Source organism: Rana temporaria, chromosome 6 (genome assembly GCF_905171775.1).
Source record: "Rana temporaria chromosome 6, aRanTem1.1, whole genome shotgun sequence".
Lineage (NCBI taxonomy): Eukaryota > Metazoa > Chordata > Amphibia > Anura > Ranidae > Rana > Rana temporaria.
The window spans coordinates 27,007,346-27,024,144 of NC_053494.1; the positions used below are offsets into that span (position 1 = coordinate 27,007,346).

The following is a 16,799-nucleotide window of genomic DNA, read 5'->3' on the forward strand; positions in this document are numbered from 1 at the left end:
GTGTTGTTAACAGTTCGGGTGCGCTGTGATAAAAGTCTCGCCCTCCTCCAGAACACTGGCTCTATCACACGAGCTAGTCTAGGTCAGGAGGAAGGCGGGACATTTATCACAGCGTGCCCGAACAGCGTGCCAGCGTGACCGAACTGCGCGAACTGTTAACACTGTGAGCTCCGTTACACAGCGGGACCGCTGTGTTACAACCTGCCGTGCATGTCAGGGTGGGGTGGGATGGTTAAATGTGGCCCGCGGGCCGTAGTTTGAGGACCCCTGCTGTACCCTAATGGACATATGCCCAGAGGGTCAGTAAAGCAGGGTATAAACCACTCTCAGGCCCGGATCACGGAGACGTCTCGCACGTCAATCAGAGAGGAACCCAGGGATCGAATCAGGAAAAAGGTCGCTTCCAGGGGTACCCAATGTGGGCCAAAATTTAAACCAATATGTAGAGATGTAGGAGAAGAAGAGAAAGGCACATAGCGTAATACTAAAAGGTACCAATGTTTATTGTAGGTAAAAACACTTACATTATAAAACGTGATCAGCGCTTTCAAATGTACAAATGTTGGTGCCTCCTCCTCCTCTGCCTTCCACATGAGGATGCTCCTCAGATGCTCAATAGGGTTTAGGTCTGGAGACATGCTTGGCCAGTCCATCACCTTTACCCTCAGTAAAGTGACTAGTATGAGAGAGTGAGAGCGATAACACCAAATTTAACACACCTGCTCCCCATTCACACCTGAGACCTTGTAACACTAACGAGTCACATGACACCAAGGAGGGAAAATGGCTAATTGGGCCCAATTTGGACATTTTCACTTAGGGGTGTACTCACTTTTGTTGCCAGAGGTTTAAACATTAATGGCTGTGTGTTGAGTAATTTGAGGGGACAGCAAATTTACACTGTTATACAAGCTGTACACTCACTACACAACATTGTAGCAAAGTGTCATTTTTTCAGTGTTGTCACATGAAAGATAGAATAAAATAGTTACAAAAATTTAGGAGTATAAAAAAATTTGATCAGGTATATATGACAATGTAAACATCTAATAATTACAGACAGAGTTGAGCTTTACGGAAAAAAAAGAAAATTTACAGAGGTCAGTAACTGAAGCTCAGATTACATAATCAGCTGAATAGGTCAGGGCAGTAACTCCTCGTTCAAGAGAGAGAGAGAGAGAGAGAGAGAGAGAGAGAGAGAGAGAGAGAGAGAGAGAGAGAGAGAGAGAGAGAGAGAGAGAGGCTTTTGTTGTCCTCTTTAAAAAAACATAGTGCTCCTGAAATCCCGTGTTATGTGTGCACTCTACATTAAATATTTATTTTACAAATACATATTTAATGCAACTATTTAAAAGGGATATGCAGTCCAGCAGAGGAGAACCAAGCAGGGTTGAAAATTCTGCTTTGAATTTCAGTATAGCGGAGGCACTGTGTTGTCAGCGCAAACAAGAAATTAGGGGCCAGATTTAGGTACAAATGCGGCGGCGTAACGTATCGACTTTACGTTACACCGCCACAAGTTTTTCTCGTAAGTGCTTGATCCACAAAGCACTTGAGTATAAACTTGCGGCGGAGTAACGTAAAGACGTCCGGCGCAAGCCCGCCTAATTCAAATGGGGCCTGTACCATTTAAATTAGGCGCGCTCCCACGCCGAATGTTCAGCGCATGCTCCGTTAGTAAATTTCCCGACGTGCTTTGCGCGAAATTACGGCGCCCAGACGTGTTTGTGAATGGCGACGTGCGTAACGTACTTACCCGGAAAAAAAAAATGTAAAACTCGACGCGGGAACGACGGCCATACTTTAACATGGCTGGTGTAAAGTTAAGCCATGAAAAAGATTGCTTAACTTTGCGACGGGAAAAAACGACGTTACGCACGCGATTAGCTTTGTGGATCGCCGTAAAAGTGCATACCCGACGCTGGAAAACGACGCAAACTTCACCCAGCGGCGGCCGAAGTATTGCATCCTAAGATCCGAAGGCGTACGAAGCCGTAAGCCTGTCGGATCTTAGCCAAAAGCCGTCGTATCTTGTTTGTGAATCACAAATTAAGATACGACGCGGCAAATTTTAAAATACGCCGGAGTATCAGTAGATACTCTGGCGTATTTGTTCTGTGAATCTGGCCCTAGGAGTTCATTGGATGTCAGGCAGATCAATAGCTATTTTTCTGTCCTTGCAACATTTTTTTAGAGGGACATATGACAGCGAAATATGCATACGGTATATGGCAGATATGTACCGAATATGCCTTTTTTATTTTGCCCAGACATACACTTTAAGATTTTTTGTGCAATTCAATATAAAATGTCCTTTAAGGAGTATTGACTGATTCCATTTTTTGTGTAGTAACTAGGGGTGCACAGAATGGAATTTTTGGCGCCGAAAATGAAGGATGCATGCCCGAAATCCAAAAACCAAAAATTACAGTTTTTATTTATTTTTTATATACAATTTTATATTCGACTTTTTAATTAATATCATCAATTTAAATTAATATGAATTTATTATTGCCCATTTTTGGCACCTTTAGTGCTAGAAAAGCTCAAGAAAAATGCAGTATGCAGTCTCCATCTCTTGTATCATGTCCTCAGTCTCTAACCATCCCTTGTATCATGTCCTCAGTCTCTAACCATCTCTTGTATCATGTCCTCAGTCTCTAACCATCTCTTGTATCATGTCCTCAGTCTCTAACCATCTCTTGTATCATGCCCTCAGTCTCTAACCATCTCTTGTATCATGTCCTCAGTCTCTAACCATCTCTTGTATCATGTCCTCAGTCTCTAACCATCTCTTGTATCATGTCCTCAGTCTCTAACCATCTCTTGTATCATGCCCTCAGTCTCTAACCATCTCTTGTATCATGTCCTCAGTCTCTAACCATCTCTTGTATCATGTCCTCAGTCTCTAACCATCTCTTGTATCATGTCCTCAGTCTCTAACCATCTCTTGTATCATGTCTGCAATCTCTTACTTAAACTTAAACACACTGGGCCAGATTCAGAAAGATCAGCGGATCTTTCTGCTGGCGTAACGTATCTCATTTACGTTACGCCGGCGTTTTTAATGCATTGTTTACTGTGAAAATGAGAATGGTCCCAAAAATGTGTCAAAATTGTCCGAAGTGTCCGCCATAATGTCGTAGTCACGAAAAAAATCGCTGATCGTCGCCATTAGTAGTAAAAAAAAAAATGAATAAAAATGCAATAAAACTATCCCCTATTTTGCGAAAAACCAATCGATAAACGCTTATTGCGATTTTTTTTACCAAAAATAGGTAGAAGAATACGTATCGGCCTAAACTGAGGAAAAAAAAAATATTATATATTTTTGGGGGATATTTATTATAGCAAAAGGTAAAAAATATAGCATTTTTTTCAAAATTGTCGCTCTATTTTTGTTTATAGCGCAAAAAATAAAAACCGCAGAGGCGATCAAATACCACCAAAAGAAAGCTCCATTTGTGGGAAAAAAAGGACGCCAATTTTGTTTGGGAGCCACGTCGCATGACCGTGCAATTCTCAGTTAAAGCGACGCAGTGCGGAATCGCAAAAACTGGCCAGGTCCTTTAGCTGCCTAAAGGTCCGGGTCTTAAGTGGTTAAATGTCATTAATAAGGCATTACTGCAATATGACCATACTATTATTTTGGCTAGTTTCATGTTGTGAAAATACTGGGGCATATAGGAATTCTGGCTGACAAGAATCTCCAAAAGCGTTGGAGATCCATGGGTGGTGTTAGCGTGTATACATGTGTGATCAATGTAGTTTATTCCACTGGCTTTGTGAATAATAGTTTCATTCAACTTCTAACAGATGACGTGGCTTGTACAGATCCCGAAATCTGCAGGTCAATCTGTGGCAACCCTTCCGGATGTTCTGATATTGCATACCCCAGACTTGTTATTGAATTACTGCCAACAGGTAACAAACAATTTGCCAACATATACATTTTCTCTCTCAAATACGTAAAATGATTGAAGGTTTGTGAAGTAAACATGACATAAAACGGTCAATGTTTCCCACCAAACTCCAATTGGAATCAAACTGCGTCTTAACGCCAAGGCTGAAAAGGCGCAGAGCCATATGGCCCAACAATAAACAAATGAGCAATCACTAAAGCATTGGCATTACTTGGTACAATCACTAAAGCATTGGCATTACTTGGCAATCACTAAAGCATTGGCATTACTTGGTACAATCACTAAAGCATTGGCATTACTTGGCAATCACTAAAGCATTGGCATTACTTGGCAATCACTAAAGCATTGGCATTACTTGGTACAATCACTAAAGCATTGGCATTACTTGGTACAATCACTAAAGCATTGGCATTACTTGGCAATCACTAAAGCATTGGCATTACTTGGCAATCACTAAAGCATTGGCATTACTTGGCAATCACTAAAGCATTGGCATTACTTGGCAATCACCAAAGCATTGGCATTACTTGGTACAATCACTAACTTAGTTGAATGTTTTCATGCGGCAAAAAAAAAAAAGGTTAAAGAAAAATTGATTGATTAATTCAACATATGCAGCAGCCACGCTAAAAATGTCACGGTCCTCTTACATCTTACAGTTTGACCTCTCGGGGTCTATTTATAAAACATTTGTTGCATGCATGTCAGAGGCATTTATGGAAGATGAATGAAATGTCCCATATTTGTTCTTAGCGAACAATTTCTGTATTATCAGCTCCATCTAGTGGCCAAAATGCGGTATCGTTTTCTCATAGAGGTATTTCAGAAAATTAGATGGAGTTGGCAATACAGGCATTAATCTATTAATCTCCTAGAATAGTGGTCTCCAGACTGCAGCCCTGGAGTCCCCTGATGTGGCCTTTTAGTTTCTTTTATTTGGCCCTTGAAGCTCAATTCCATCCACTGACCCCAACAAAGGGGCGTAATTATACCCAATGACAACAATGGTGACACTATTCTTCCAAATAGCTAAAAAAAAAAGCAAACAAACTGAAATATACTGAAAAAAAAACATCAATTGCAGCCTCACTGTGTCCATCAATTGCAGCCTCACTGTGCCCATCAATTGCAGCCTCACTGTGCCCATCAATTGCAGCCTCACTGTGCCCATCAATTTCAGCCATAGTGCCCATCAATTGCAGCCATTGTGCCCATCAATTGCAGCCACTTGTGCCCATCATGTGCAGACATTTGTGCCCATCAAATGCAGCCACGTGTGCCCATGATATGCAGCCACTGTGCCCATCATTGGCAGTCACTGTGCTCATCATTTGCAGCCACTGTGCTCATCATATGCAGCCACTGTGCTCATCATATGCAGCCACTTGTGCTCGTCATATGCAGCCACTTGTGCCCGTCATATGCAGCCACTTGTGCCCAACATATGCAGCTACTTGTGCCCCATCATATGCAGCCACTTGTGCCCGTCCGGGTCACGGCACCAATGTAGTGATCTAGATGTATAGTGTATAGTAGTCCAGTACTCCGGTTAGATAATTGATATCTTAGATGTTAGTATGATGACCATAAATTAAGTTGTTTCGCAGCAACACATGTTCTCCAGAAAACGCAATTTTAATTAACTTCCAATAACATACAAAGTCCAAAGTCCACAGACGATACAAAGATCCAACAACATGCAGCCACTTGTGCCCATCAAATGCCACCAATGTGACACCCGCCGACAAGCTGTCTGCCCGACACTTACCTCATCTTTGTGGCGGGTCAAGCAGCAGGTGACGGCAGTGAGCTGTGGAACGGCTCTTGTGTCCTCCATGCTTCCACCTCCTCTGTTGGTCAATTTTGCAAGGCATCCAATCGGAGCGCCTCTGCCCTCAGCCAATCGGGTAATGGGTATCAGACCTGCGCTACCTGATTGGCGGAGAGGCGGTTCAGTGTTTTAAATATTCCACACCTCTTTAGTTTAAGACCACCTCTCAAAAATGGGTGGAACGCCGCTTTAAGAGTGATCAGCAGAATGCCCACGTGTGATTTTTAGCTACAATCAGCATATCCAATTTCGAATGATCAGACTGAAACATGCGGGCACCATAGAGGGATTTTATAATGTGCTATTTTTTACAGAATACAAATGTAGAAGGTAAAACCGGATGCTGGAACTGAACACGCATACAGAGAAGTGTATGAATTGATGGAAGTGTACACATTTATCATAGCCTATATTTTTATTTATAACACATTTGTCATCAGCAGAGAAGTGAGGAGACCTTTCATTGGGTGACTGTGAAGATGTCTAACTGTCCGACTCTCCATCTGCCTTCACTTTTAGGGTTAAGAGGTCTAATGATGTCAGTTATGATTGCTGCTCTCATGTCCTCACTGACTTCCATTTTTAATAGTGCAAGCACCATTTTTACCATGGATCTGTGGCGCCACATCCGCCCGCGCTCTACCGAGTTTGAGCTCATGATTGTGGGAAGGTAGGGTCCTGCTACATACCTATTTATTTGTTCATTACCAAAGGGTAACTCCGTCTTTCCAATACAATATTAAAGTATATCTTATTGTTTTAGCAAAAGAGTAGAGATACTGGGCTGAATTCACAAAGACTTACGCTGGCGTATCAGTAGATACGCCGACGTAACTCGGAATCTAAGCCCGTCGTAAGTTTAAGTGTATGCTCAAACTGAGATACACTTAAACCTAGCTAAGATACGACGGCCTGCGCCGTCGTATCTTAGGGTGCAATTTTTCCGCTGGCCGCTAGGTGGCGCTTCCGTTGATTTTGGCGTAGAATATGTAAATGACTAGATACGCCGATTCACGAACGTACGCTTGCCCATCGCAGTAAAGATACGCCGTTTCCGTAACAGGTACGCCGGCGTAAAGATAAAGCTGCCCCCTAGGTGGCCGAGCCAATGTTAAGTATGGCCGTCGTTCCCGCGTCGTTCAAATGAGGGGGGCGTGTTTTATGTAAATGATTGGTGACCCGACGTGATTGACATTTTTTTACGAACGGCGCATGCCCCGTCCGTGTACATATCCCAGTGTGCATTGCTCCAAAGTACGCCGCAAGGACGTATTGGTTTCGACGTGAACGTAAATTACGTCCAGCCCCATTCACGGACGACTTACGCAAACGACGTAAAAATTTCAAATTTCGACGAGGGAACGACGGCCATACTTAACATTGACTAGGCCAGCTATTTGTTCGACTAACTTTATACTGGAAAAAGCCGTACGTAAACGACGTAAAAAAAATGCGCCGAACCACGTACGTTTCTGAATCGGCGTATCTAGGTCATTTGCATATTCTACGCCAAACTCAACAGAAGCGCCACCTAGCGGCCAGCGTAAATATTGCACCCTAAGATACGATGGCGTAGGAGACTTACGCCGCTCATATCTTAGCCTAATTTAAGCGTATCTGGTTTCCAGAATATGCTTAAATTTAGGACGGCGTAGATTCAGAGTTACGTCGGCGTATCTACTGATACGCCGGCGTAAAGCTATCTGAATCCAGCTAATAGTGTGTATCCAGCTTTCCAAAATGAAAAAAAATTGCCTGTAGCTCTACTTTAAAGTAAATCGGTCATATTGTCAATAATGAGTCCCTTTTGAAAATGCTAGCTTCCTGGCTGTTTCTGGTTTCAGTGCCTTCTGAGTTATGGAACAAGTTCTGTAACAGCAAGTTATGGAACAAGCACATAGCAAGAAATAGCCGGATTCAGTAATATTTACGACGGTGTATCAGTAGATGCGCCGTCGTAAGTCCGAATCCGCGCCGTCGTATCTTTAAGCGTATTCTCAAACTGAGATACGTTTCTCTGTTGCTAAGATACGACCGGCATAAGTCTCCTACGCCGTCGTCTCTTACGCTGATTTACGCCTAGAATATGTAAATTAGCAAGATACGCCTATTCACAAACGTACTTGCGCCCGATAGGCTGTTTACGTAAGGTGTTTTTCCGGCGTAAAGATAAACCACCAAAAAGATGGCGCAGCCCATGCAAGGTATGGACGTCGGAACAGCCGTCGTATTTTACGTCGTTTGCATAAACGTACGTGAATGGGGCTGGGCGTAGGTTACGTTAACGTCGAAAGCCACGAGTAATTGCAATATGATTCTGAGCATGCGCGCGCATGCGCCGTACGATCAGCGCTTCATTTACATGGGGTCACGATTCATTACCATACAACAGGCCCCCTACCTGCCTATTTTGAATTGGGCGGGGTTACGCCGGGCCATTTGCGCTACGCCAACGTAACTTAGGAGGCAAGTGCGTTGTGAATACAGTACTTGCCTCACTATGTTACGTGGGCGTAGTGCAAATGGGATGCGCTACGCCGGGATAAAGATACGCCGCCATACGTGAATCTAGCTAGAAGTCTTAATTTTTCCAGGACTATTAAATCAGAGACAGCCAAAAGTATGTGTTCACCTCATCATCACACCTACCAGTATCGCCAAATGTATGTGGACACCAGTGGCGGCCGCCAGGGGCGGACTGACAACTCATGGGGCCCCGGGCAATAGGAGATTATGGGGCCCCCGGGCAACAGGAGATTATGGGGCCCCGGGCAATAGATTATGGGGCCACACATTATACACAGACACACAGTATACATACGCACAGAATACACATACACACACTAAAAAGGTACTGGAGAGGTGGGTCAGCTTTAATCTTGGGATTTTTTTTTTAAAACACAGATTTTTACATACTGTCCCTGGTTTTTACTGAGGCTGGCAACCCTGATGGGGCCACCTAGTGGCATGGGGCAGTGCCCAAGTTTCCGAATGGTCAGTCCACCCCTGTCGGCCGCTCATGCAGAGCACAGGAGTGCTGCCCCCCCAATCCATGTGCCTGGCCCCTAATCTACATGCAGGGCACGGCGCATGTATTTTTTTCTTTGCTCATGATTAGAGCCTGAGGCTCCAAAAAAAGGCTTCAAAAAGGGTCGACTCAGGGCACAGAGCACTGCGCCCTGAGCCCACCTAGTTGTGTGACATTAGCAAATTAATATTTACACATTTTTTCTTTTTTCTCCTCCCAGCCAATCAGGAAGTGGGTCCTAAGACCCAATTGGCCACGAGTCTTAAGTCCTGATTGGAGGGGTGGAGAAGTGACTGCCAGGACTCGGGAGGAGCAGCAGGGGGGGAAGCCACCAAAGCCGCCACCTGGATAGGGTAAGTGCGGAGGGCTGGCGGGGGGCATGGCGAGCGTCGGGCGTATGATGTGGCGATCGAGCAACAGTGGAAAGCGATGCTCGAGCAAGTATCGGGGGGTGGATTATTCACCAATATCTTCCTGTTTCTCAATTGGAAAGCGGGTCCTGAGACCCGATGTGGCCAATCAGGTCTTTGGCCAGAAGTCCTAAGTTCTGAATACTGATTGGCTGGGAGGACAAGCAACCGGAAGGAGAAGCAGGGGGGAGGCCACCGAAGCCGTGACCTGGATGGGGTAAGTGTGGGGGGCTGGTAGGTGTGATGGCCAGGTGTCCACAAACCATATAGTGTGTCATTTCAAGAAGGATATCAGCCAGCCTGCAAAGGTTTGCCATGATGGCATGCTGAAACCAATCATTAAGAGAAAAAAAAAAAACATGACAATTGCTTATCATACACAATGATAGCAAACAAAAACTGGATAAGAACAATTTTTAATTGCTTATCCCTACTTGCTGTGAGTTACTGCCCTACTATATATGTATTCAGTAAATTTTCCATGTTTGTGTTATTCATTTCCAGGGTGTTTGTGCTGGTGTTGGTGGTGGTGTCCATTCTGTGGATCCCTCTGGTGAAGGCCAGCCAAGGTGGCCAACTCTTCATATATATCCAGTCCATCAGCTCCTACCTGCAACCTCCTGTGGCCGTGGTCTTCATTGCCGGCTGTTTTTGGAAACGTACTAATGAAAAGGTAACATCACATATTAAAAAAAAAAAAAATGGTTTAATATGAGGTGGAAATAGATCTATTTTCACTACTACAACAATGGAAAGAAATGGGAAATAAACAGCTTTAATAAAAATGCAGCATGCAGTTTTAACCACTTAACCCCCCGGACCATATTGCTGCCCAAAGACCAGAGGACTTTTTGCGATTCGTGAGTGCGCCGCTTTAACTGACAATTGCGCGGTCGTGCGACGTGGCTCCCAAACAAAATTGGCGTCCTTTTTTTCCCACAAATAGAGCTTTCTTTTGGTGGTATTTGATCACCTCTGCGGTTTTTATTTTTTGCGCTATAAACAAAAATAGAGCGACAATTTTGAAAAAAATGAATATTTTTTACTTTTTGCCATAATAAATATCCCCCAAAAATATATAAAAAAAACTTTTTTTTTCCTCAGTTTAGGACGATACGTTTTCTTCTACATATTTTTAGTAAAAAAAAAATCACAATAAGCGTTTATTGATTGGTTTGCGCAAAAGTTATAGCGTTTACAAAATAGGGGGTATTTTTATGGCATTTTTTATTAATATATTTTTTTTACTAGTAATGGCGGCGATCAGCGATTTTTTTTCGGTACTGCGACATTATGGCGGACACTTTTGACACATTTTTGGGACCATTGGCATTTTTATAGCGATCAGTGCTATAAAAATGCATTGGATTACTATAAAAATGCCACTGGCAGTGAAGGGGTTAACACTAGGGGGCGGGGAAGGGGTTAAGTATGTCCCTGGGTGTGTTCTTACTGTGGGGGGGGGGGGGGGGGTGGCCTCACTAGGGGAAACACTGATCCTCTGTTCATACATTGTATGAAAAGAAGATCAGCATTCCCCCCCCTGACAGGACCGGGAGCTGTGTGTTTACACACACAGCTCTCGGTCCCCGCTCTGTAACGAGCAATCGAGGGTGCCCGGCGGCGATCGAGCCCGCCGGGCACACGCACGGGAGTCGGGGCGAGCGGGGGGCACGCGCCTCCGGCGGCGCGCATGCGCCCCTAGTGGCGGCTCAAAGAGCAGACGTTATACTACGTGCTCTCGCCCAGGAGAGTCGACCTGCCGCCGTAGAATGACGGTGCGCGGTCGGCTAGTATACAAGTTAACAAGTTATACAAATATTTGTGTCCACATAAGTCTGTTTGTTCTTTACGTGTAATTCCAAATTTTGATGAGCTGTTTTTGTGTTCCATCCAGGGTGCATTTTGGGGGTTGACCATAGGCTTAGTTGTTGGCCTCATCCGTATGGTGCTGGATTTCGTATACCCAGCGCCACAGTGTGACCAGCCTGATGTGAGGCCAGGAGTGGTGAAATACGTCCACTATCTTTACCTGTCCATGATATTGGCACTGCTGACCTTCATCGTGGTGGTGGTTGTCAGTCTGTGCACAGAGCCTCCTACTAAAGAAATGGTAAGAAGGTATATTTAGGTGCTATCTTCTGTTTGTCCCATCTGTGAGTCCTATTAATCCCATCTGTTAAGCCCTGTACACACGGGCCAGAATCTCGTCAGGAAAAAATTTTGTTTTTCCAGACGAGATTCTTGGCAAGAATATCTTGCCGCCCGAGTGTACAGACACTCCTTTCAAAAGGGCCGCGGTTCTTTTGGAAGGCAAGAGCCCGGTGACGTCATCGCGTATGGCGAGCCTGCGTTTGTCACATTCGATGCTGTCACCGCCATCTTGCTGCATAGGTAGGCTTTGCCTAGGAAGCTACCGCGCATGCGTCAAAGTCATTTTGAGCATGCGCAGGTTTCCACGGCGACAGGTAAGTATACATACTCTCAGGTCTCTCGGCAGGAAAACACTGCCGAGAATCACGACAAGAAAATAGAGAACATGTTCTGTATTTTTCTCGTTGAGATTTTAGGCAGTTTTCTTGACGAGGAAATCTAAAAAGCCTTGTACACACGCTCGGTATACTCAGCAAGAAAGCTCTGCCAGCTGTTTTCTTGCTGGTTCTTGCTGAGTAAACCGAGGGCGTGTACGACGCTTTAGTCCTATTTGAAGATAGGAGTATCTCCTAAATGGCAACCAGTCATACACTATATGGTCTAAAGTTTATGGTCAGCTGACCATCACACGTACCTATATGGCTAAAAGTATATGGACACACTTTCAAATGATGAAGTTAAGAAGTATCCAGTGAAGGGTGCTGTGAAGGGGGCTGTTAATGCTACATTATTTAAAGACATTTTAGACAATGAGCTCTTCCAATCCTGACCTTAACCAGGGCCGTCTTTAATATTGATTGGAACCTGGGCAAAAAATTTCTTGGGGCCCCTGTTTCGTTACATATGGCGACCCATCACATCTGGCTACCCACTAGAGTGCGCATGTGCGACGCCGCCATATGCATTCCAACACTTTTACAAATGGTAAATTCTCATCGAAAAGTAATTACTAAAACGTTCACAAATTCCTTTCAGCTAAATTCTCTAGCTATAGTTTTCGTCACATTCGGCTACCCATCACATTGTTGGAAGTGTTGGAATGCATATGGCGGCGTCAGGCATGAGTACTGCAGCGGGTAGCCAAATGTGATGGGTAGCCATATTTGACTAAACACCCCCCCCCCCATGCAATTTTGCTCTCCACCTGCTCTGAGACATACAATAAATATCAGCTAGACTTAAACTCAGTTTACTGTATCAGATCAGGCAGTGATTGCGATTGGTTGCCAGAGGTTACAGCATATCATTACCACGTACTGATTGGTTGCTAGAGGTTACAGCACACATTACGGCTCACTGATTAGTTGCTAGAGGTTACAGCACACGATTTCTGCTTGTTGTTTGGTTGATAGTGAGCAGTATTACTGTACAGTAATCTCTGATTGGTTGCTAGAGGTTACAGCACATCATCTCCCCACTGCAGAGGGGCATGATATACATATGTAAAAAAAGGCAGCATTCATATCAATGCCGCCGTCCGTCACGAATGCTCACATTATTTGCATATGAATGACGGTTATGTACATGTAAACACAGGGTCTGCAGGTGAGTCATCTGTACACAACAACAGGGCAGAGCTGGGCAGCATTAGTAGCTATATATATCGGGACACAGCATAGGACAGCACAGAATTTAAACTAGGATAGTTGGCAAGTAAGAGGCAGCTGCTTTGGGCCCCAAAACAATGACAGAGCCCAGGGCAGCTACCCCTTTTGCCCTGCCTCAAAGACGGTCCTGACCTTAACCCAACTTAAGAAAAAAGAGGAAAGGTCTGGTGTCCCCAGTAACACACTTCCATCCCTATTACATATAGTCAAAACAAAAGGATTCGCCCCGGGACTTTAAATGAAGTGGGTAACGTTTCCGCCAGTAATTATACAGTATATAATTTATTCAAGTAAAATTGTTTACATGCTTAAAGTAAAATTGTTACATACATAGATAACACCAACATTTGCCAATTGAAAAGATACATAAACAATAAATATTAGTACACAAGTATAATATAGGACAGAGTACACGGGCATCATACTACCCGACTAGACTAGTTTCGCAAGATCCAGCTCACTTTTCAGGGGTGTGTAACACTGGACCTAGGATGAAAAAGTATATATGTTTGTCAAACTAATACTGTGCCATATTGCCAATTTCAAGACATGAAGCTGTATAGTCGTTTCATCAAACTTTCCTGCTTCCTCTCAGATTAGTCGTCTTACTTGGTTTACACGTTACGATGAGATAGAAACTGTCCAGGAGGAGACATCCATTGAGACCTCTTCCCAGAAAAGAGACAGTGTGGTGGAGGACAATGTGGATAAAGCTGATTTAAATTCTTCCGACGGGATCATTGATGATTCAGCAGGTAAGTGAAATAGAGCAGCCATAGTAATTACTATGTGGGAATAGGCCACCTTCAAGTGATTGTACACTGGCATAATCAAGACAGAAAGTTCCCCCTATATAACCCATCCCATACTGGGAGCACCTCAGTTTTTTCGCCAGGGTTTAAGGTGTTGGTCACAGTTAAAGAAGTGCTAAGAGAGCTCCGCAGGAAGATCCTTCACAGGATCAGTGGGGCTATGCAGACAGATCCATTCAAAATGCCAAATGGGCTAAAGTAGATGGTACCCAGGCCTCGTGGAAGAAGAACAAGGTTGTTGCCTATAATGCTTCTCTTTTGAGAGCTGGTCTCTGGGACCCAGCAACCTTGGTCATAACAACAAACCAAAGGCTTGCTCTGGCAGAGTGCTATATAGGTAAAAGGCAGTGAGACTCAGACCTTCAAGGACTGGGTCCTCTCTGTATAGTCATGACACGGCCTGCCGTGATGGGTGAAGGTTGGGTCTGTCTGTGATATTCCAGCAGTACCCTGCGGTGGGAATTGGTAAGCGTAAGAGTGGCCCCAATCCTCCTGTTCTGATGGGTGATGTGAGTGAGTGAGTAACTTGTATAGTGCTACAAATGCGAACTAAATCGCCTCAAGGTGCTGTATCCAATGTGGTCGTCCATCCATGCTTCAGAATAGATAGGTCTTAAGTTTTTTTCTGAAGGCCCGATGGTTTTCCTCCATCCGAAAGTCTGAAGGTAGAGTGTTCCATAACCGTGGTCCTTGGACAGCGAATCTTCGTTCTCTTGTTTTGTAGCGAGATTTGGGGTGTCCAGAAGTATTGTCTATATATATTGTGTTTTTTCCAGTAAGCAGCAAGTACAAGGCCCAAGTTCATAGTTCTATGCCGTGTTTCTCCGAAAATAAAACCTAGCGTTATTTTCCAGGAGGGCTGCAATATAAGCACTACCCCAAAAATAAGCCCGAGTTTAAAGTGCTTGTAAAATCCTATAATACACTCTGTACATTACATATTACTGTAATAATGTGTGTGTTTCTGTAATATAATTGCAGGGAAGAGAGCTTTGGCGGGTCACAAAAGCGCAAAGTGGCGCTATAACAAAGGTATTTGGCACAATTATATTGGAGAAACACACACATTATTACAGTAGTATATAATGTACAGAGTGGATTATAGGATTTTACAAGCATTTTACCTCCGTTCACACTGAGGATTCCTGACAGGCAGGAAGAGATAGGGGGAGAGAAGACAGCATATTACATGGTAAGACCTACCCTGAAATTAAGCCCTACTGTGCCTTTTTTTTGCCAAAATCAATATAAGACCCGGGCTTATTTTTGGGAAAGCACAGTATTCTATAGTATGATCAATCTGACATTCTCACTACATCAGAAGAGATTTGTAGCAGGGAACAACACAGTTAAGTATGGTCTGTCATATTATGCATCGCTGGGACCCAGCGTTTCAATGTGTAGATTTCTTTAGGCCACCAGGTACAAGATAACGATGTTCTAGGACCCTGTATTGATTGTTCTCTCTACCTGCACAAAACTGGTAATCTACTCCTCTCTTGCAGATGATAAATCATGTGTTTCCCGTCTGAAAAAAGCCATCTTCTGGCTTTGTGGGATGGAACGGAAGAATGAGCAAGAAGAACAAGACCCTGTTCCTCCTCCAGAGTCACCAAAGGTTTTGTTGTCTGAGCGACCCTTAATAACACATGTCCTGAACATCAACCTCATCCTATGTATGAGTGGAGCCATCTTCCTTTGGGGTTACTTTGGCTAGAGGAAGATACTTCTTTGTGGTTGTATTCCTTGGACAAAGGACATCACAAGTGCTAAAATATTGTAGAAGGGATAATCCGAATACCGCTCTGCACACAAATTGTGTGCAACCTGCTGTCTTCTACAAGGGAAAGCTAGGACAGTGATCTCCCAATGGGCTTCCTTCTTATTGACTAAAAGAAGTAGTGATGATTCCTCAGCGGGACTGTATCCATCATTAAACAGAAGGACATGTCAAGTACAATACATTTTTCATGGATTTTTAAAAACGTTTCATTTTTCGGCATGTGAAATAAAAAACATAAATAAAAAATAAACATAACCCTAAAGACCTGCTATATCTTTTTCTGAAGTACAAACTTGGCACACATACCGTATAAAAAAACAAAACAAAAAAAACAACAAACAAAAATATATAATTTCAGAGACTCTAGACCAGTGGTTCTCAACCGTCTAGTGCAGTGACCCCTTGAAAATAATTTTACTGTTAGGGGTCCCCACAACTTGGGAAATTTTATCATTATGTGGGTTGTCAGCACCCAAGGCAAGATAAGTAATTTGCGCCCCAAATCCACAGGTATTTAGCACTCCTTGAGTCCTTTTAATGGAAACAATAATCACAGGTAGTGTCACTCCCCGTGCCTCCAGCTTCACTGTGTTTCTGACTTTGTGGTGTCTCGTAGCAGTGAGACCTATGCTGAAATCAGGAGATAGGGTCTCCTTCAGCCCCTCCCACTTCACATTCCTCACCATTCAGCTGACCTTTAGTCTTTGCGCCCCCAGCCAATGACGTGAACTGAAGAAGAGGATGAGTGGGCGGCTGCAGGTTCCAGGAACAGCCCAGCTGGGTGGCCACATGCTCCAGGGATAGCAAAAAGGCTGGGAGAGTGATGCAGGCTTCATGAACAGACCAGGATTCGGTGACCCCTGGCTAAACCTTATTGGACCCCCGAGGGGGTCCCGACCCCCAGGTTGAGAACCACTGCTCTAGACCTAGATAATAAGTATGTGTGGCCACATCCACAAAATACATGGTAACCAGTTATCTCAGGTTTACTTTGTTATTGGTACACGTGCAGAACGAAAAAATGTGTTTTATTTCGGATCGATTTCTTTAGTTTTGTTTAATTTTGTTTATTTTGTTTTTGACCGGATTCCAATTTTTACAATGTTTTAGAACAGGGGTGTCAAACTCAATTTCATCGTGGGCCGCATCAGCATTATGATTGCCCTCAAATGGGTCGGTTGTATCTGTAAGATTAGATGTCAAGAGCCACCCCACCATCAGAGGTTGAGTCCCCCACTCTCCCTTACATAT

The 16,799-nt window shown here is 43.9% G+C and overlaps 1 protein-coding gene across 2 annotated transcripts in view; it reads left to right on the forward strand.

Annotated features, from left to right (window-relative positions):
- Positions 1-15,810, forward strand: part of SLC5A11 (solute carrier family 5 member 11) — a 46,237-nt gene extending 30,427 nt beyond the window's left edge. For both annotated transcript variants that reach the window (XM_040356509.1, XM_040356508.1), the window contains 6 exons: positions 3,817-3,924; positions 6,274-6,424; positions 9,697-9,865; positions 11,090-11,305; positions 13,549-13,708; positions 15,271-15,810. In XM_040356509.1, the coding sequence (XP_040212443.1) occupies positions 3,817-3,924; positions 6,274-6,424; positions 9,697-9,865; positions 11,090-11,305; positions 13,549-13,708; positions 15,271-15,482 (1,016 nt within the window). In that variant the 3' untranslated portion in view covers positions 15,483-15,810. The remainder of the gene's footprint in view (positions 1-3,816; positions 3,925-6,273; positions 6,425-9,696; positions 9,866-11,089; positions 11,306-13,548; positions 13,709-15,270) is intronic.
- Positions 15,811-16,799: the final 989 nt, after the last annotated feature.